The sequence below is a fragment of the Clavelina lepadiformis genome, chromosome 2 (genome assembly GCF_947623445.1).
Source record: "Clavelina lepadiformis chromosome 2, kaClaLepa1.1, whole genome shotgun sequence".
Lineage (NCBI taxonomy): Eukaryota > Metazoa > Chordata > Ascidiacea > Aplousobranchia > Clavelinidae > Clavelina > Clavelina lepadiformis.
The window spans coordinates 2,534,584-2,555,411 of record NC_135241.1 but is presented as its reverse complement, the minus strand read 5'-3'; the positions used below and the strand labels follow the sequence as shown (position 1 = coordinate 2,555,411).

At 37.9% G+C, this 20,828-nt stretch overlaps 2 protein-coding genes across 3 annotated transcripts; one reads left to right on the top strand and one right to left on the bottom strand.

Annotated features, from left to right (window-relative positions):
* Positions 1–4,182: 4,182 nt before the first annotated feature.
* Positions 4,183–12,169, top strand: LOC143445968 (transcriptional regulator ERG-like). Its single transcript, XM_076945393.1, has 12 exons — positions 4,183–4,395; positions 6,939–7,162; positions 7,272–7,362; positions 7,488–7,591; positions 7,795–7,943; positions 8,841–9,044; positions 9,250–9,321; positions 9,953–10,009; positions 10,153–10,200; positions 10,386–10,575; positions 10,674–10,806; positions 10,935–12,169. Exons 1-12 carry the CDS (start codon positions 4,357–4,359, stop codon positions 11,550–11,552), a joined length of 1,929 nt encoding a protein of 642 aa, XP_076801508.1. The 5' UTR covers positions 4,183–4,356; the 3' UTR covers positions 11,553–12,169.
* Positions 12,170–13,439: 1,270 nt separating this feature from the next.
* Positions 13,440–20,059, bottom strand: LOC143447173 (gap junction delta-2 protein-like). Of its 2 annotated transcripts, XM_076947129.1 has the most exons (7): positions 19,804–20,059; positions 16,205–16,403; positions 15,992–16,083; positions 15,502–15,638; positions 15,206–15,317; positions 14,822–14,929; positions 13,440–14,519 (listed from the first exon to the last, which is right to left on the bottom strand). In XM_076947129.1, exons 2-7 carry the CDS (start codon positions 16,377–16,379, stop codon positions 14,052–14,054), a joined length of 1,092 nt encoding a protein of 363 aa, XP_076803244.1. In that variant the 5' UTR covers positions 16,380–16,403; positions 19,804–20,059; the 3' UTR covers positions 13,440–14,051. The 2 variants fall into 2 exon arrangements, with proteins under 2 accessions (XP_076803244.1, XP_076803243.1); XM_076947128.1 differs by lacking the exon at positions 19,804–20,059 and having other exon boundaries at positions 13,441–14,519; positions 16,205–19,726.
* Between the last annotated feature and the right edge of the window lie 769 nt (positions 20,060–20,828).

Genomic DNA, 20,828 nt, shown 5'->3' with positions numbered 1-20,828 from the left:
GAAAGGCTCGCACGATTTTCTGGCGCCGATTTTACGTTTTTTTGTCTGTAAAAAGCGTCGCCATTGCGACTGAAAAGGTTTTTTTACAACTTTATTGAAATTTTAAAATAAATTTATTTACGTAACTGATGAATGGTAAATGGCAACTCCCGACCATTCCATCCGCCCTGTTTCAATCTATAAAATGATTTTGTCAATATTTCGGCCTTTTTTATGTTGTCAGACGAAAACATCCCTTTTCTAAGGCAGCCCAATATATTCCCATCCTTGTTTTAATTAAGCATTTAAACGTGCCCTGTAAATGGGTAGGTTATTGAATTTCCAGCGTAAATCTCATTTATTTGAACCAGACGTGAAGTTTTTTCTCACGACGTCTCATTCACAAAGTCGGGTCATTCTCAGGATTGGCGAGTTTTGTAAATCCGTCGCAAATTCCGGGATTTTCCGCCAAGATATGTGAAATGCAACATTCACGTGCCGTAAAAATCGGAAGACCGGTGTTTTTGTGTCAACCCCATCGACAATATAAAGCCGTAAATTGAGTGGCGCACGCTTCTGCAAATGTGTACTATTTTTTTCTAAATATGAATAGTTCTAACGCAAGTTTATATGCAGTTCTCTCTTCGTTTAATCGTATTCAGGGCTTCCGTTTACATATACATCTATTCAAACAAATTTGTTAGATTCTGCAAATTTTATGATTTGAAAAGGTTTTGCCTCCTGTTGCTGTTGTTAAGTATTTATGGTTAGAGAATTAAATTGGAGAATTAAAAAAACATTTGAAACATCATAAAAATATACTTTTTGCTTCGTAACTGAAAATGGATAATGCCTATAGAGATGAAAATCGTGCAACAGATAAAGCATTTACTAACATTCTAATTTAGCATGTTAGAAAATGGTTACATAAACATTTTCAAACAAAATCATCGCTTGCATATCTCTTTTTGTCCAAAAAAAACTTTTTGTTGTTTTAAATCGCTCTGAAATTGGCGAAAAGTCAAACCCGTTTTAACGTAAGTGCAGCCGGCATTTAGTAAATGGCGTAACTGTTTTGTCTATGCTGGTCCCTAAACCGTTTTTTAAGTGAAATTGCACGTAGCTGTGACCTTATATCAAAATATAGAAAACCATTTTGAACATTGATAAGTTAGGAAACCGTAGCCAGCCGGCAAAACGGTCTTTTCACTGGGCCGTGTCAAACAATCACGAACACCCCGCTATGGCTGCTAACTATTATTATCTTCAAAATCTGGTTTTGCATGTCTTGTCATATAAGGACGCAAATTTTCCATGACCATACCGCTGTTGAAAATGGATATTTTGTATTTTGGGAACGTTTCAGATGTAACCGTGTAGCTTTGAAATGCAAATAATTTGCGCGTTTGCTTGGTATATACAATTATACATGCACAATTGCACATGTTGTATTAGATTTTCAGTAGCCCTACATACATGGTTGAATTTTTGACGTAGTTTCGTTCTTTATTTTATGAATAAACTACAATTCTGGTGCAATCGCAATCACTAGTTAAATAAAGCTGAAGAGCAGCTTATTTTTATGAAAACTGCACAAAAATAGTCCGTAAAAATAGCTTGCTGCTGTACAAATATACCTTTGACAAGCCGTGCAGTGCAAGATAAATGATAGATTACATCTTCAAGGCAAAATGCAGCTGAAAACCACTTGATAATTAGCGCATTATTTACAAAACAAAAATGAGCCCTAAAAATCAGCGGTTAGCGCCAGATATTTTGTTTAACCAGTCTAATTCTGGAAAGGATCAGGCTTGGCTTTTTAAGGCCAACGGTTTTTCTAATTCTATCATTTTCTGGCAACAACCCAGATTGTTTAACGTAATTTGTTTTTAACTATTGCGTCACAATGCAGTTTGAAAGCACTTCTGCTCCAACGTGAGCCTCTAATTAACCTTTTACATAACAAACGCAGCCCCCTGTTTCAAGCCTTTTATGGAAACCGGCGCTTTCAAACCCGAAAGCTGATTTCCCGTGTTGTGGTCCAGTTTTATTTTCGGGCACATAGGGTCCTATTTTAGGAAGCAAATAATCGAGTGTGTTGTTGCAATTTGTTTACATTGCGTTATTATTCATTGTGACGTAATCATCAACAACCAAGCTCTCCTATAGGAGCACGGTCACGTGGTCTGACCAATGTTACGATTTCCGCAGCCCTGTGCATTATGACGCAGGCGATGGGGGAATCCCCTGGCTAAATTTATTTCAGGTTGGGAGAAGCGACAGGGCTCAATAGAATAGGGTTGAGGTTTCTTTCCCGTATCGGGCGATCATCTGATCTCAGTAAATCGGATCTGGGGTATAGCGAAGAAACTGAGACTCGGTTGTAATTAAATTTGGGTAAAAATCCTTCATTTCTTCTAAAAATTTGTCAAAAATCGTTGTTCCTGTTTTTAAATGAGAGAAACTTCATATGACGCTTGTCACCGCACAAATGTTATTAATGGTTCAAATAAAGCCTTTGCACAACTGTATTTAGTTACTTCTTGTTTAAGATTTGTAAATTAATTATAAATATACTGTAACCAACAACACAAAAATATTAACAAGACAGAAAGATGAATGTTCCGTTTATCCTCGGACCTTTTGAAAGACAATCACGCAGCTTCACGCAGCTTCACGCACATACGCAAAGAGAGCGACATAGATAATCTCAACCAACTCCTACAAGAGCCGATGGGGCTTCGGTCAGTTAACCCGTGCGAATTTGTCATTGTATTACTCGCACTTGGCCAAGCAGATGTAAATAATATGAACAAACAAGTATACTTGTGACGTAACAAAGAAGCATAATGACTGCACATAAGTGCTCCACCTGAGTTTACGTTCTCATTACAAGCTTGAATTGGAAATAAGGGAGCCGGCTGAAACGTTTATACAGTTAAATGATGTATGAAGTTCAACGAAGTAAGGGCGTGAAATATTATAATTGCATATTTTTCTCAAGTTTACTGCTTCTAGTATCTGACTTTCTCAGATATTTCAACAGCAAAATACAAAACATTTTTTCAAGGCTACTGTTACAGATTTTAAAACACTTTTCAATTCACTCAATCTTTTTATCGACAGAGTTTGAGAAAGTAAGTTGCTTGCGGAAAAGCCGAATTTAAATTTTTTGTTTATTTATAAACGTAATGAACAAATTAAACCTAGGCCCTATATCCTGCAATAAACTTTCCTTTGATTGCGATCTTAGGTAGGAAACGTCACTTATTTACGTATTGTGACGTAGTTTGTGAGAATAAAGCAACGTTTTTTGCGTCAGTTTTATCGTTTCAGAAAGGTAAGGTAAAGCATATTGTATAGGTTAATCGGGTGGTTTACTTAAGTGTGGAAGACGAATAATACAGTAGATTTAAAAGACGTGTGGCATAACATTTACTGTATTTTTTTGCAAAAATCAGTGGTTGAACAATATCGTAAAACCAACAATGTCAGTCACATTCTACCTAACTTGGACATTGCTGTTCAATGCATGAAACTAATCCACTAAAATCATGGCCGCAGCACAAAGACACACTTCATAACAACATGACGTCATAATCTTAATAAAGTCGGTGGATGTATTCAATGAAATGCATTTGACGTAAACGTGAAAAAGCGTTAAAAAGTAGAGAGCGCGGTTTTTGTGATACGCGGACATCTTTTCCTCAATGAGTTCTTTGCATGTGAAGACGGTCTTATACATAAAAAAATTATTCCCAGAACGCCTTTAAATAAAGCAATTGATTATAATAGACACGAGAACAAGAGCACAGATGGCGGCATGTGCCACAGGTAGCACAGTTCTGCAGGTATCGAGAATTGCAATTGTTGGCACAAATGACCTGAAACCCTGATGATTGTTAAACGCTTTTTGCTCTTCTCTCGCATGCGGCAAAGGCATTAAAAGTGAATTTGTTGTTTACATTCACTACGTAAAGTTTCGATACCTAGAAAAACAATCTTCGGTCAACCTTGCATCTTGGTATATCTGTCTCTGGATTCGATTAATCCAAAAGCCAGCACGCGTCGCCTTTTTCTGTTCTGAGTTCCGCCAAAAGCGCCTGTCTCTTTTTACGACACCGTCTCCACCGATCCTTGAAGTTTTCGGTGTTGCCATAAAATGCGCGAGCAGGTACGTCCATTCATCACTTGTAACACTGATACGCTCGCTGTGAAGACAGCAGGTAGACCGTCGCTCGTCTGTCAGTAAATCAGAAACTAAACAAAGTCAAAAGGAATTCGGGAAAAGATCGAAGGACCGTTTGAAATATCGACCTCGACAAATTCCTAAGCTCTCGGCCGGAGTTGAAAGCAGCTCAAGTCCGCTTTTGAGCCATGACGCAAACCGTTCCTGACACATCAGCCTACGTCAAGGTAAGAGATATGTATTTATCTAATGAAAGTGATGGAAACGTGAGCTGCAAGATGTGACGTTAAACTAATGACGTAATTGGAAACTTGCATTTTTTTAAAGTTTTGTTTTAATCCACTTAATTTTATCATAAAGCTTAAATGATAATCATTTATTTTGTGAATTTAATAAAAATTGATTTAGTCGGAGAAGCTGTGACCAGCTGGATATTTTCTATTAGCTTGACGTAACAATTGCCAATAATACGCAACAATAAGTGCTATTGTGATGACATACAAGTGTTGTGAAACGGGGTGTGCTGATGGGTGATTCATTTTAAATGCGAGGGTGCCAATGAAATTGGAGGAGTAATTTAGAGCGTTTTAAGATGATTTTAGACAAGTTACAAAATGAGTCAATTTAGGTTAAGTCGTCATATACCGATTTATCCATTTAATATCATCCACCAACGCATTTTAACAAATGCAACGTTTTTAGCGAAAAACTGCTAAATATACTGTGTGTGTAACAAATACTTAAAAAGTAAGCAAACGTCTTAAAAATAAAGGTTGCACTTGGTTGAAATGTTCTATATTTCACTTTTTTTGATAATTTTCTTAATTTCTAAATGGAAATAGACGATGAGTAGGAATTATCTGACCTCAGATATTGACCACCGTATCAGATGGTCCTATAACAGATGATGTTACAGCTTAAACAAATTATCCCTCACCCTAACATCGTAGTTAAGAAATCGAATACTTACAGTTTTTATTCCTAAGTTGTGAGCCACACGTCACACGAAAGACTTGAATTTTTTTATTGTATTTTTTTATTGTTTTATTCATTCATTTACTTATTGAGTTATTGAGTTATGTCTACTTTGAGCAAAACAGTTTCGATGAATCGCGCACACGACAGAAAATCTGTAAAACAACGATGACAAATACAAGGATTTAAAATTAGGACAATAACAAAAGAGCTCATCACAGAAGTATGCGCTTTTTAATTTGCTGTTTTAAAAATAACTGGATATCGCTACAACGGGTTAAAATTGGGTATCATTGTTTTCGACCCATTAAACTTGCAAGAACGCGTAACATTTAAGTGCGAAATAATCTCATGGCCCCATAACCGGTTGGGTTGTTCTTCTGGTCTGTCGCGAATCATTTGTGCCCAGTTTTAGAAATTTTTGGCTTGAGTCGTCCGCTTTTTAAACCAGCTGCGAGATTTCAATTACTACCTTCGGGAATGCGACCAGCCATGCGTGACGCGATGTTTACGAGAGCATTTCGTAGAAAGTGTTTTTGCATGTTACAAGCACTGCATGCTCAATCGACGTGGTGAAGCGACTTCAAATTTGAGTAAAAAATTATGGCCACATTTTAAGCTGCAAAACATGTGTGAAAGGCTTAACTTCTAAGCCGGGCCGTAATCCTATTATCACAAGATGCTTTGTAGCCCAAGTGTAAGATAAGGCCCCTCGGTACCCTGTGTCTATTTTACGCATTTTGAAACAACAATGAACCTTGTATCCGAGCCAGTAATTCGCCGGCAGACGTCTCATCCGACACTAGTCTTTAAAGTGACGCTTGTAAAATGTTTGTGACGTTTTGTTTACGTAACACTGTGCCAGAAAGTTGTTCTTCTGAACAGTTATATGTACATTTAATGGTTAATTTAAGGTTGAAAAATAGTTTTAATAAATTTAAAAGATTTTGTTGTCTTTGCCGGCAAATTTCGATAAGCATTTAGCGTCATAAGTATTTCTTCGACTTGGCCAATGTAGGTGGTTTTCCAAACACTTTCAGTGATTGTCCAAACGCTTAGATGCAGTCTGACCCGTGAAAGACGAAACGAAACGGTGAAATCTTTTCAAAGCGGAAAAACTCGCACAAATTCCCTTCATAATATATCTCGGCCGCCGATACAAAATGATCTTCAAGCAATCTCGGTTTATGGGTCAACAAATCGGGGCGTTAATGGCCCCCGAGACATGCAAGGAGGCGACAGTTTTCGAGTGTCTGCTACAAAGGGGCCGCCGTTTGGGGTTCGACCTTGAGTGACGACTGAAGACTCGTGGTTTCTGCCCCATTCTGTTCACGTCATGGCTCATCTGGCAACCCAACGTGATTAAATTAATTTTTGGAAGCTTTTCAAAACCGGCACGCGACGCCAGCGCCATGAAATCTCGAAAATTTGGTCATTTATAAACAACTTTTCGATTTTTGGAATTCTTGCCAAATTCTCACCATCAAATAGTTAACGGTTCTTCGTACCACGTGGTTCAAGATATGATTTTTTGAAATTAATATCAAAACCAGAAAAACCGGCTTGTTTATTTTTTGTCAGCTCCAGACATGGGTCATTCGTCACCCAGTCGCCCGCACGGCGCCAGCGAGCCCCCGCGTCAAGGCTTTGCAGTGACAGACGTGTAAGGGGTGCAGCATTTACCCTATAATGGGGTTGAAGCGCCCTATAAGTGATCGCTTCTTCTATGAACGCTTTCACCTTTGGAAAAAATTCCTGCAGAGGTTTTTACTGAAGTCTTTTCAACTTTTCACAGGAAGCACTGTCACTGGTTTGCGAAGACAATTCCCTTTTTGATCCCTTTCAACACTCGCCCTCTCTCAAAGTTCCACATCATTCTCCGCCCTTGACCCCCTCCTCTTCACCCATGCTGACGTCACTTTCATCACGATCCTCTATTACGTCAGCCGCGATGTCATCGCCGATTGTCCCCGGCACGTCACCTTGCTTTTCAACCAATTACAGCGAAGCAGATTACAGGTTGGTGACGTGGTAACACAGAACAAATTTTAAATATAGCAACCAATTATTATGTCATAATTTAGTGTAGATTTATTTCTAAACAATTCCTATACTTATGTTGCTATAGCAACCAGATGAACCATCGCTGGACACCGCAGTCAGACAGTCAAGTGTTCAATAATTTAGACACCAGCTCAATGCACAATTACGACCCCAACGTAAGTAAAAGATAAACCAGTTTTAAATCAATGATTGATTGATTGATTGATTGATTGATTGATTGATTGATTGATTGATTGATTGATTGACTGATTGACTAATTGCGAAACTTAATGTATTTTAGGTTGCGGGGAACAGAAACTCAGCGTATTCCTGGGACGGTGATTACAACGTCAAAAGTGAAAAAATGGACAACGGCTTCGGCCCCTTCTCGGGAATGCCCTCAAGGTTGGACAATTAACTTGTTACTTATCATTTATTTTATTACTGTATTAGGCAGTAATAAGAAAATTAGTATTCAACTTGTTTGAAGAAAATCAAACGTAAATTAATTTGAAATGGAAACGGCTCCAACGTATGAAGCTAAATTTAAATATCTGTTTGAAATTTGGTTTCATATTTTCCACAATTTAGCTTAAATTATGTTTTAGTTCTGGTTCACCGGTTCCACATGGAAATTACGTTGCCTTCAACCAATCACAATACGTCACGTCACCGGAAGGTAGTTCAGTGGTAAACCAACCAACATGTTTTCCAGAAGCACAAGCACAAGGGGACAAGAGAGTTTTGGTGCCGGCCGGTAAGGGGACACATTTTGCAAATAAACTTTTAAGAAATAGAAGTTTGATTTTTTCATTGTTTGGCAGCGGTTTTAAGATTTGTATAAAACGACGCCTTTTTTGATTTGTTAAAAATTATGTCAGGTTATTTCAATCGTTAACTGTTCAGAAGGCATTGTCGCTAAATACGAAAAAAAAAATCGTTAACTTCGCTCAAATGTAGTGGAAAATTGCGTTTTACGATTTATTTTTACGTGTTTAGCGTCGTTAGCGATGATTTTCTCCCACTATTTGTCATGAAGACATCGTAATGCAACAACATGTCTCAAAACCCGCAATTGATTACTCCATATGGTTTTCGTGCGGGTGCACACAATTCGGCGGCGATTGTAGCGAATTATTACGTCGTCTGTAACCATTATTCGGTCACTTTGGGTTCCTATTTCCAAACAGATGCGTTCATTGTGACGTTACAATACAAGATCGAAAAGCGTCTTTTCTCAACAAACGGGTTTTGATATTTTGTGACACAAACTTGTTTAATTTTGATGCAAGACCCTTTTGAACGTCAAACCTCTTTCAGCGGAGGCTTAGCGTGTGGTTAAGGCTAATACCTTGTATACAATATGGGGCACGTTAGAACATCAGATCAAGACGGCAGGTGAAAGACAGGTTGTCGTGGTCGGGCACGTGCCATTAGTAGCCAAGCTTGAGGTGTGATCGTGGATTAAATCATCTTTTATATTCGTGCGGATCATATAAGAATATTGAAATTGCGGATAATCTCTCGTTTGTGTGGGCGTTGCACTGGCGGAGGGAGTGTCTGAGTCGGAAAATAAAAAATAAAAAAACGGAAAAAGTAGTCCTTGTTGCTTTGGATAAATACATTTCCTAACTTTCGCATTTGCTTTATTTAGACCCCATGATATGGCGACCCAGTCACGTGACGTCATGGCTGCAATGGGTGGTCAACGAATACGGCTTGCACCATATTGACCTGTCGAAGTTTGCTGAAGTGGACGGGGGCGCCCTCTGCCGGATGTCGATTGACGACTTTACCAAATACACGACCAGATACAACGGAGAAGTTCTCGTGCAACACCTCAAATTCCTTAAGCAAGGTATGACTTTGTCTGGCATCAAGGATAACATTAATTTAGAAACGGTTATCTTCATTTTAGCCTTGAACATCATTTAGATTAACTTGTACAAAGGTGGTACATTGGTTTTCTTTTGGGATGAAATTAAACGCTTTTGTTTCGCTATTTTAATGTAGAATCTTTATATCAGAACATTTTTAGTAAAGAAATATTTGTCTAATTTCAGCCGCCATTCAACAGCTGCCAGCAATTAAATCGGAAAAGTTGGGATCGATCAATTCTCCTCTCACTATAGAAGGTATGTTGCAAATTTTTCATTTTTCGTTTTTAATACTTAAATCATTACATTGCACTTTGAAATTTGACCTTTGACGACTAACGGTATTTTTGATGTAAAAACGTCGCGTTTTCATTAAAAAATAGATTGGCCGAAAGATCAAGGCTTTAACTAATTAGCTGCAATACAAGCCTTTAACAACGGCTAAATTTCAAAAACAGTACATTTAGCATTAATTGACCCGCTAAATCCCTAGTTTGGGGAAAGTCGGTCAAAGATTTTGACCAACCTGTAATTCGATACACTTCTAATGTAACATAGGTGCGAACGGTCGGTTACGCCTCGTCTAGAACTGACACGCACAAGAAACAAAGACTAATCTTTTTTCAAAATTGCTTTGTCGTGGCCCGAATTGGTACTGGGGATAAAGTTTAAAACAACACCATCGTGCGGTTGAAACAAAGTCATTAAATCGACACCGACAACTACCAGCCGTGCAATGCTGTATCATATTTTGCGGTTTTTCCCTGCTTCAAAAATCATTTCTTTCAAAGGTCTTTTAGGTTAAGTGCGAAGGCGCGGTGACTTAGTATCGGAAATCAAGACGATCGCCTGTGTTTGAAGTTTAACAAATTTCTTTTGTTTGACACAGATTACAGAGCAATCTATCAAAGCGCTGAAGCAAGTGGTGAAAAGCTTTCCGTAGAAGGTAGAAAATGTTTTATATGAAATCTGATCATAAACACTAAAGTGAAATCACTCACACACTGTGGTAACTCATATTATTCATACTCATAAGAAATTGGTCTTTAATTGAGGAATTTATCCAGTAACAATGTTATCATGTTTCAGAGACCTACAAGCTTCTTGGACCACTTTGCAGTCGCTTATGCAAGCAAGGTAAATATATTTAGGCTTTTAAATTTTTCGAAGTGTATAGTGTGGTCATAGTGTGTAACAACATCACACACCGTAAACTAACAAGCTTAACCGTTCATAAAGTAACGGTGTCGTTTCTCGAAGCACTGATTTGGTGCGGGTGGTAACATTCCAGGATAAGGTGAAAAGTCATTTTCATTTTGCAGGCGGGGGCCAAATCCAACTCTGGCAATTTCTCCTCGAACTTCTCAGCGACTCTGCAAACGCCACCTGCGTCACGTGGGAGGGTACAAATGGGGAATTTAAAATGGTCGACCCCGATGAAGTCGCTCGCCGCTGGGGAGAGCGCAAGAGCAAACCGAACATGAATTACGATAAAATGAGTCGAGCATTGAGGTAAATGAACATTTCCATTTTCTTTATGAAACTACGAGTTCGTTTATGAAGTAGCCATTCATAAGGAATCTCGACGTAACAATGTTCTATATTTGCAGGTATTATTACGACAAAAACATACTGACTAAAGTACATGGGAAACGGTATGCTTACAAGTTTGACTTCCACGGCCTGGCCCAGGCAATACAAGTTACCAATAATTCCGACCGATACAGCTACACCTACACTCAGGTAATTATCGTGTAACGTAAAACATTATTATTAGTTATACAACGGAAAACGTACATGGCAATGAAGATGGCGGCAGAAGCTATGGTCTTCTACTTCAAACAAAATTAAAAACTTGCCAATTTTTTCAGGCTCCACGATTACCAAGTTATGCTGAGTCACTACAACACAGCGGTAATTTCACGGAAGGAACAGAATCTAGATCGTCATCTTGTTCTTCGGGATTCCCCACAAACGAGAAAGCAGGTTTCTCACAAGCTCCGTACAACCAATGCCCACCTCCAATCCACTCCCAACAACCGAACTATAACAACAGATACTCATGGCCTGGGTCGTCAGGCAACTGTTACTATGGTTACAATTCGTCACAAAACAACGACATTCACACGTCACAAAGCGTGGGAAATCCCTCGGTTTCGAGTCAGTCCAGTTTGACAAGCGGACCGAGTTACTCGGGTCATCAAAGCTACAGTTACCCGCCCACCCCTTCCAGTTCGACCTATGACCCTGCCTTTGACGTCACTCAGTCTAATTGTTATCCTCAATCCTCTTCAAACAACTTCACTTACGATACATTTGACTCTTATTCTACGTCATCGGTGACGTCAGATATAATGACGTCATGCGCTTCTACCGGGACTTTTTCGTACGATCAAGGAAGCTACTGCCCGCCAGTGCAGACACAGAACGAAGGTTATTACAAAAATACGATGGACCACGGGCAAATGGATTCGGGCATGATGTACTAAGTCTGCTGTTTTCTGTTTGTTATGAGCGAAATTCAAAGTATTGAAAAAGTGGTTGTAAAGTGAACATTAATTAGATGTTTATTGTACAAGTTTACGTTGTGTAACCATTTAAGTTTGATATTTTTATAACATTTCAGTATTCTTCAAACATGGTGCCTGCAATATATTACATTTGCACTGTGGCACTGCCGGTTTAATTTTATTTACACTTTATCGCTCTCTGCCGGTTGATATATGCTGCAAAAGCGCAACAAATATTTTTCTGCTAACTATGCACTTAATGCATTTTAATGGTACAATCATAAACTTTGTATATGTCATACCTTCATAGAGTGTCGCATTTATGAATATGAACACAACATCATTTCAAGGACATTTGTGTTTTTTTTAGGTTAAAGGTTTACGAATGTTCGCTTTTCTTCAGATTCTAATGAAATTGTAACCTCCATTTAGAATTTTTCGTTTATTTATTCGTTTAAGCGCACATTATTATTATTGGGTGCTGGCGCCTGTTTAATGCCTCGCTTTCGAGTTGAAGCCTTTCAGCATATTCTATGACGTCAACTTTTTGTATATAAACGTTTTTCCAATAAAAAAAATGACGAACACCTCTGGAATAGGGTTGAAGGGTGTGATACCATATTTATTCAATAACGAAAAACTATTGACCTTTTGGCGTTAAAAGAACATTTCGATCGGACAAAGCTGATTTGGAGATCTGGCTTTGACGAATGTCACTTCGGTTCGAAATCGTGAATCCAAGAAAAAGATAAAACTACGTGATTAAGAACGGTTATTAAGGTTCCCCGGTTACTTATTCAGCAAAGGTAAATATCTTTATTCAATAATAATTAGATAAATAAGTAACTAAGCAGCGCGTAACCAACTTCACCTGCAAACGAGTGACTGAACAAGGAATCTATAACAAGTAAGAAAATTCAAGTTTTGAATACAAGGATTCGGTAACTAACATCACTTTTGTCGATTAAATATAGAGTTTAATGAAGAAATTTGCCTTATGAGGGGACTTTCCCCAAATAAGAGCATGTTTATTAAATGTTTGTACGAACAGTATCCCAGCATAAAGGGCTGAAAACGCCATTTACAGTTCAGTTTTCTGAACGTAGTAGGGTTACTAGGGTTCTGTTTACTAGTTTTAGTCTTAGTTCTTACTAGGGTTCTGAATTTACTAGGGTTTTCTAGTTTGGTGAGGAAGTCACAAACAACGATTTCGAGTATTTTACGCTTCTTAACTCTTCATTAAGTTCAACATGAGAAAATAATAAAACCTTGTTTGACGAAACCAGTGTACAACTCGTTAGCATTGAAAGTGACCATAAGCAAATATATAATATCTCCACTATAGCGCACTAAAGAGTTATTGTACAAGTCAAAATATGGTAAATAAAGCAGTTTTTCATCCTTATGCGACCGGACACGATTATCAAAATCCTGTCTATCGCTCTCTTTATACAGTTTTGTTTTTACCTGTAAAAGATCCTCATTCTTGCATCTACTCAGCGACTGGCATTCAGTTTGGTATGAAACGATTCTCGTTAGTTAACAAACGCCACTGTTATAACCTATCAAAGGTAGAAAGCGCTTGATTTGAAGACACTGAACAAAACATGCAAGTTTGACTGCTTTAATGTTTGACTGCTTTAATGTTTAACAGTTTAACTGTTCTGCTTTAATTACGGAAAGCTGTTTTGTTGTAGACTGGACTACAATTATCTCGCCTTACGGCAGGCTGAAGAAAACAACTTATTTTTATGTTTGTTCTACCAAAGTGAAACTGCTATGAAGAAGTCAGTTCTCCACTTCTGTAAACATTGAATTTCAATTGAAAAACTGAAAACCTAGTTGCTCAAATTTTGCAAAAGACTAAATCACTCAATCCAGCTACAGACTTAGAGCAATCAAATTAATGGCAATGTTCATCGATTGCAAATGCATAAAATAGGATGTGATTGTTAAAGTAAATGACATAGAAATCATATAAAAAACATATTTTCTAACTTGTAATAGGTTTCAGGACATAAACAAACACAAAACGAGCGGAAGGTTTTAAATATTTAAATCTAATAACTATTGCTTTTGTTCAAAGAATAGTTTGGCATCATATTGCGATGTTTTCTTTGAAATTCTAATCAGGTCAAAAGTAACAGCCATGCAAAGTCTACTTTTGTAACGCTGTGCAAAGTCAATCATGCGTGAAGTGAACAAGCGCTAGCCTAAGTGCCGACAGTGTGCTAAAGAAGACATGCAAGATATACAGGCAGTAATTACTTCTAAAAAATGGAAGAACTATGTACGCAACGACATTGAACAACAACATTAAAATCGATTGAAACGACGAAGCAGCAAGTGAACTGGAAGCATAAAAAATGGCTTGTGGCGTGAGAAATGCAAAGGACGCTAATAGGGATAAATCTACAGGATTGTTATGTCTGCAATGGTGCAAACTAAAACTGCCACAATCGTGGATTTAAAACCGCTTCAGGAGAGATATCTCCTCGCTGCCTCCTCTGCTAACCTGACATGTGACCCGATCGACTCTGTGTCGTCAGTGGTGACGTCACTTTCTGACGTTGTAAAGCTAGCGGCTCTGAGTCGAATGTGGGGGAATCCGGTGTTTGGCGACCGGTACTTTTCGGAGGGCGGGTCGACATCCGGGATATAGTAACCGGGAGGGGCAGCTTCGGCGTCAACGCTTATTACGCGCTCGGGATCGGTTGAGTCGAGGCTTGGCGTGTTTCCTTTCCGCAAAATCCGCCTTATGCGGAGCCAGCCTAGATACTGCATCTCTACGATGTTGATGCAGAGGCAGACGCCAGCAACGACAAACATGAAGTAGAGAAAGATTGTCTTCTCTTTCGGTCTCGAGATGTAGCATTCCACGATCTTGGGACACGGGTCGCGTTCGCAGTCATATATCTCCGGAACATGAAACTGGTACAGCAGGAACTTTAAATAGCAAAAGTAGGCTTTTAAGTCTAACTTGATCAGTCAAATCGATTGCTGCAATCAACAATGGATCTTTTCTCATTGTCCAATTATTTTTACTTGCATTGACAACGTACATGACACTCTTGATGTGTATTGGCAGTTGTATTAGGCTACATGTACAGTATAGGCTATAGTGGTAAATATGTGTAGGCCTAGGTTGGTAAAGGTTGAGCAACAAAGCGAAACTTTGAAAATTACTCAAATATAAAATCGTTCAAAGGAGAGCAACATATTTTCGAAGTCATGATTGAAACTTTTACCTGCAAAAACATAAAGCCGGCTTCGATGATCGTTCGTAGAATAACATTGATGACGTAAGCTTTTAATACCACCAGCTTCGTTCGTTTTACCTTCGTCTCTCGGCACACCTACATACGATAAGGTCAGAAAGGATAAGAAACTTTAGGTTATGTGAACGTTAGATAATATTGGGCATAGCTTTACATTAAGCACGCAGCTTAGGCCTGTATATACTGTACAGTGTATACATATTTTTCTGCGCTGTGTAAACGTATCACTTGTTCGTGCTGTGGTGTAACGTAACTAAGTATTGCTTTTTCAAACAAATAAAAATTAAAAAGCTACGTGTGCTGTGTAATTTGTTAGTAATAAAATATTCTGCAGGACAAGGCTGTTGTACTCGCCTTTTCATACTGTGGTGGTGGCGTGGAAACACTACTGGGCTCTCTTTTTTTGCTGTTGCAGTCGTAGATTTCAATCTCCCGATATAAAGGACTGCTTACGGTCGAACTCGATCTACAACAGGCAAGCAGATTTGGTTGCACGGGTGAAAAACTATATTAATGATATTTGCGTCACACTCACAGCTTACAAGACAACGCATCCGAGACCAAACGCACAAAATATTTGCAAAAATACGTTCACGACAGGGAAGAGCTTAAAATGGATGCCGCGGCACGTTTTTCTTGCTGCTTCTCACCCTTTTTCTTTGCTTTTGGTTTTTCGAGAATTTGCCGATCTCCAGGCGGTCTGGGTCGTCGCATCTTTCTTAGAATTTTCGTCACCTGGCTTGCTGGGCACCAGTGCTAGCTTGTGCATGGCGTATATTATGAATACCTGAACAATATCATGACCTGTTAATGTTTTAACCTTGTGCGTTGGTCATGTTAATAACGATTATTTTTATTATAACGACGCAGTTTTTTTCAAGAAGATTAAACTCGAAAAATTTACAGTTTTAGACGGTTTGTTTTTGAACAAATTGGTTTATGAAAAAATATTAAAGAGAGTCAATTTCGTTGTCACTGGCATTTTTCGCAAAGTGGAAAATTTATCAAATTACTTAGCCGGATTTTTTGAGGATTTTTCCTGATACGACTAAGAATGATTGAACAACTGCTGATTCAGAAATAGCCCAAACAATATCACCAGCGGAAAATATTTTGTAAACCCGGACACAAGGCACTCACACAACTCGGGGTCCCTGTAGCAAGGATTTGGAAAGCCCAGAACCTGATGTGGGAGATTGGGGCAAATTTGTTGTAGCAGACTTGCTTGCAACCTGTAAAAGAATGACACTTGAGAAGTTATTCTGAGAAAAAAAGGGAATATTTGACAAAACGTCGCTGTAAATCAATCGTCAAATCGTTGCTCCAAACTAAGAAACCCAGGACTATAAGTACCTGGTTGCAGCGTATTACAGATAAATTCATCCTGCTCGTCCGAGTACACGGTGTCTCCTATGCTGGCTACGACGATAATTCGGAAAACGAACATACAAGCGATCCACCATTTTCCGAGGATGGTGGCGTGGGAAGAAGATTGCTCGATGACTTTTTCCAGAAGATGCCACGCCATGATTCAACTTGCAAAATTTGTTTCCTTTAATTTAACAACTGCAGTTGGATTCAGTCGCGTCCAAATAAGTTAATGTTCGCACTGGCAGATAAAGTATCCTTATTTATAATAAAATAATCATTTATCAACCATACTGCCAGCAACATTTAACAAAAGGCTTGAAACGTACGAATAACTCATAACTTTCATGGATTTTAACTGCGATAAAATTTAATTTCCACGGATTTTGGACACCTGCGTTTGCGCTTATGTGATGTATTCAAGCGTACGAAAGAGCATTGAAACCAAATATCTATTTCGTGAACTTAGTATGATGTACAACAACAATTCTGAGCAAAATTTCAGCAAAAACTGCTCGCTTATTTGCATCATATACAGCTTATACAGTATTTATATTTATAGCGTCACGAAAGCCGATGAGAAATTACTACTTCGAAGTTGGAAGTGTGAGTCTGTCCTAACCATCAAGTAAAGGATTGGGAATTGTAAAAGTTTAATTTTAAGATTTAAAAAATACTTTCTAAAAATAACAACCTAACTAACTTGTCGTGTAACCACAGAACACCGTAAAACTTGGGGTCACATAGCATTGTTGTTATCAGCTAAAAAATGGTTGGAAACAAAACATTTTCGAGTTTCAAAATACAGAGTATACACCAAATTTTAAGTGTAAGATGTAACTAATGGGTTTATTTAATCACTCCTGAACTTTCGGATACGAAATTGAAAAAAAAATTATAAACTTCTATTGAAAAAGTTTTACATTCAGAGTAGCAAGCAAACACGGTAATATACCAATAAGCGGAACTTTCCATTTAGGTCGGAAATAAAAACCTGACAGAAAGACGAAATTAGAGCACCGTTAGTGTTCAAAGATCATCAACTCGTGTACATGACGCGTCAGCTTTTGCCCTTCATTTTAGGAAATTAGGAACTTAAAACTACAATAAAACATAAATTTGGACAACTGTCTTTCTGTTCTTACTTAATATTTTGCAATACATCAATTGTTTGGTCTGTTGCTAATAAAGCATAACTCGTATTTTAAGTCTGTCTATAACTAGCGCCCCAACAACAAACCCGAATAATAGAAAAAGTTCAAAAACTACGATTTTTACGACGAAGCTGCCATGATACGATGAAGATAGCGGTTAAAATGCCCTGAAGCGTGAGCGCATCCTTTACCGAGCTTACAGTACGTTTTTCGCATTACAGTTGTGCAGTAAACAGAATTAACACCAGCAACACCATACTCTACTTTGTGAAATCTCCAGTAAAAAAAAAAAACGATCAACTAGCTGATAAACTTAAAGCTGCCAATCAGAATCAGAATTATCAGAGAATGGGTCCGGTTCATACCTTTTGTGTTAACGCCACAAAAAGTTGGCAATTTTACGACCTACATTGAGGTTTACCATAAAACAAAATCACTTTGCAAATATTTAAATGATATACAGACTTTAAGGGGAACTGTTGATAAAATTCGTGCTGGTTAATAAGTAAACCTTTATTATACTGACCCGCATACCGACACTTAACTAAGGCACTGAACCAAGGGTTTGGAATAAACTTCGCTGATGGCGAAACAACATGAAGTTTTCGAAAATGCCATATGCAGCGTTTGAAAGGTTTTACACTCTCTCGTTTTTACGACCCATCAACGCCATGAATTTCAAAGCGCTGCTGCTTAGAAATCAAAATATGAGACGATTTAATGAAGGAAAAACTTGAAGAGCTCGCAGATTTAACGCTAAGTTTTGGAAAAGTGATGCCTCAGTATAGATATGAGGCCACCAACCGCATGGCCTCCTACTCCCCTTGTTATCTTTATAACTTACAACTTGCTACGTTCCAGTTTGTAAACTCATAATCATTATCTACAAGAAATGCTTTTTTCGACTTTCAACTTTCAAAAACCTTTTAAATTTTTCCTTTTTTCCTGACTTTTGGAAGTCAAAATCTACCGGCAGCAAACGTTCGTTCTCCTTAAACGTTCCATGTCATAGAAGGATGTCAGTCAAAAATTCGAGTGGACTTTTAAAGATTTATCTCAGAGATAATCGGGTCACGTACTGTCGGCATCTCGTATAAACCACTCCAAGCATTCCATCCTAGTCGGTTTTTGTATTTTTAAGAGCATTGTGCCCAACATTACTTCGAATAGCACCAGCTTTTAAGAAAACACAACTATTAGGAAGTGGATACCACGAGATAGCTTAAACTCAGATTTGCTTGCTTAAGGCTAACCACTTTGATGGTCTATATATATAGCACAGTAGAGACTTTTGCTTTTGCATTCTCTCTTCTTAGAAACTGCACTCACTGGAAATACTGCTGAATTTGAAAAGCTTAGAATAAAATTATTTTGTTTAGAGTAAATATAATTTCTACAAAGACTGCAGATTAAAAAAAGTTTTGAAAATTAAAAGTGTATGCTACACATTTACATGCTATATATAAAGATCACAAGTATTTGTTTCACATTTTGTAAAAAAAAAATTCCAAAATGAAATTTCTTTAGTTGTTATTGAAGCTAAAATCCTCCCAAAAACTTCCCCAAAATTTTCTGGTTTATTAAACGCGGAAAAAGCCTCAGAAATGTTCTCCTTGTAGAAGCGGACCTTGTTTTGTTGACTTTGCTTTTACTCTTATAAGAGCGCTATGTGTACAGCACAAAGTTGTCCATTAAGCGCAACCATTAACCACGTTTTCAATTTATGCCCGGATCCGCTGGCAAATATGAAAGGTCGTCGTCGTCAATCGGTCCAAGTATTTACCAAAGATTTCGCCAAAAATTTGATGTTCATAGAATAAAACAAGCGAAGTAGCACAAAAACGAAACGCTAACGGAGAAGAGAAATTACTTTTGATAACGATTTCGAAAGGTTCACAATGCTTGTAGAATACAGAGTTTAATGATAATGCCATTACGATATAGAATTCCACATTAACGTAAATCGTTTATCTTTGTACAACCTTCTACTTTCTCTGAGTTACGTTTTTGACCTATTTACTTAAAATTACTAGAATTTTGCGACAATGCCAACTTGACATTCATAGTAAGCTTTGTCATGATACAATTTACATGATCAACGGCTACTATAGTTTGATGATTAACTTTTCTCCTCCACAAATCTATCATCATTATCATACACGACGAGAACGTTTCAACTTTAAGAGAACTTTTTGAAGCTTGGAAATTCCCTCAGATATTTGAATTTATGACATGTGTCTATATTTGAGCTGAATAAGCAGGCAATATTTAAGAAGCTGTCTTGAACTAGAACAGTCCTTTCGGCTGTAGGCTACGCATCAATAAACGTCGTCACTCTTCTGACGCACAAGCACCAAAATTACCTGCTGAAAATTATTTCAGACAGCGTAAAACTTAGGCCCTAGTCAACAGTATGAATGCACTACTCACCGAAATCATATTAAATAAAACCACGTTTTCTTTCAACAAAAACAAAGTTCTACTTAACAGTAAAGCCAAAAGGTTAGACTAAAAGCTGTAAGCACGGATTGCAGGCACGAGTAGAGCACAGAATTATTTTTTATTCATGCGTTAATTATAAAAACTAGCATTGTCTAAGTCATGAAAAAAACCTGTCATTACGGGTTTCATATTTCAAGTCCTAGAGAATTGCATTTCCCTACCACAAGCTAACTCAATGCTTCTAAAACGATAGAAGTTGAAATCCTAACCATTCGTTAGCGCAAGATTTTACGGTGTCGAACGTAAGTCACGTCGGAACATCTCAAAGTAATTGGTTCAGCTGAAACGCAACGTGCGTGAAGGTTGGTAATGAATCCATCTTTGCACGTTATTTTGACCGTGACTTTTTAAATAAGACAAGAACCTTGTACCTCGTTATGGTAGCGTTGATTGGAAGAATGTTTAAGAACGACGTAAAGTTAACATCAGTGCAAATTTTTTTGCTTCATGGTTGATAGATTAAAGGCATTTTAATTTTTCAATAAACTCTTAAGATGTTTGTCAGTTGTAGTGTAGCGAAATAAACTTAATCGTATCGTGGCGTTTTTGATGCGCACTGAAGCACAAGTTAGTTAAATTCGCTGCAAAAACTAGCAGTTTGGATTCTTTAGATCAATTTACTCTTCGGCTCTACAGTATTTGCAAAAGCGCTCTTTAGGCTGTTGAATAACTTGAAAAATTTTGCTGAATTATTTTGGCTCTTTTGCCACACCACTCGAGTAAAGGCAAAGCGATGTAATACCGTGCGGTGACGCTGTAAGCATACATCGGGCATACGGGAATTCCCACGCACGTATAGTTTAAGACTTTAAGTTATTTTGAATGAAAATGACCGCGATTCGGCTGAAAATGGCGTGGAAGTAAATTGGTAAAGTCAAGTTAGGTTTTTTAGCGAAGTATATATCACACTCTTACGGTAAATTATTTTCCAGATTAGGTAATCTAAAATCTGT

Excerpts from the sequence above, each read along its gene's own strand:
- LOC143445968 (XM_076945393.1), top strand. The coding sequence starts at position 4,357 with ATGACGCAAACCGTTCCTGACACATCAGCCTACGTCAAG. Across the intron at positions 7,944-8,840 it reads GAGAGTTTTGGTGCCGGCCG|ACCCCATGATATGGCGACCC; the intron begins GTAAGGGGACAC and ends TGCTTTATTTAG. Across the intron at positions 10,010-10,152 it reads TGAAAAGCTTTCCGTAGAAG|AGACCTACAAGCTTCTTGGA; the intron begins GTAGAAAATGTT and ends ATCATGTTTCAG.
- LOC143447173 (XM_076947129.1), bottom strand. The coding sequence starts at position 16,379 with ATGGCGTGGCATCTTCTGGAAAAAGTCATCGAGCAATCTTCTTCCCAC. Across the intron at positions 15,318-15,501 it reads ACCAAAAGCAAAGAAAAAGG|ATCGAGTTCGACCGTAAGCA; the intron begins GTGAGAAGCAGC and ends TGCCTGTTGTAG. Across the intron at positions 14,520-14,821 it reads CCGGCTTTATGTTTTTGCAG|TTCCTGCTGTACCAGTTTCA; the intron begins GTAAAAGTTTCA and ends TGCTATTTAAAG.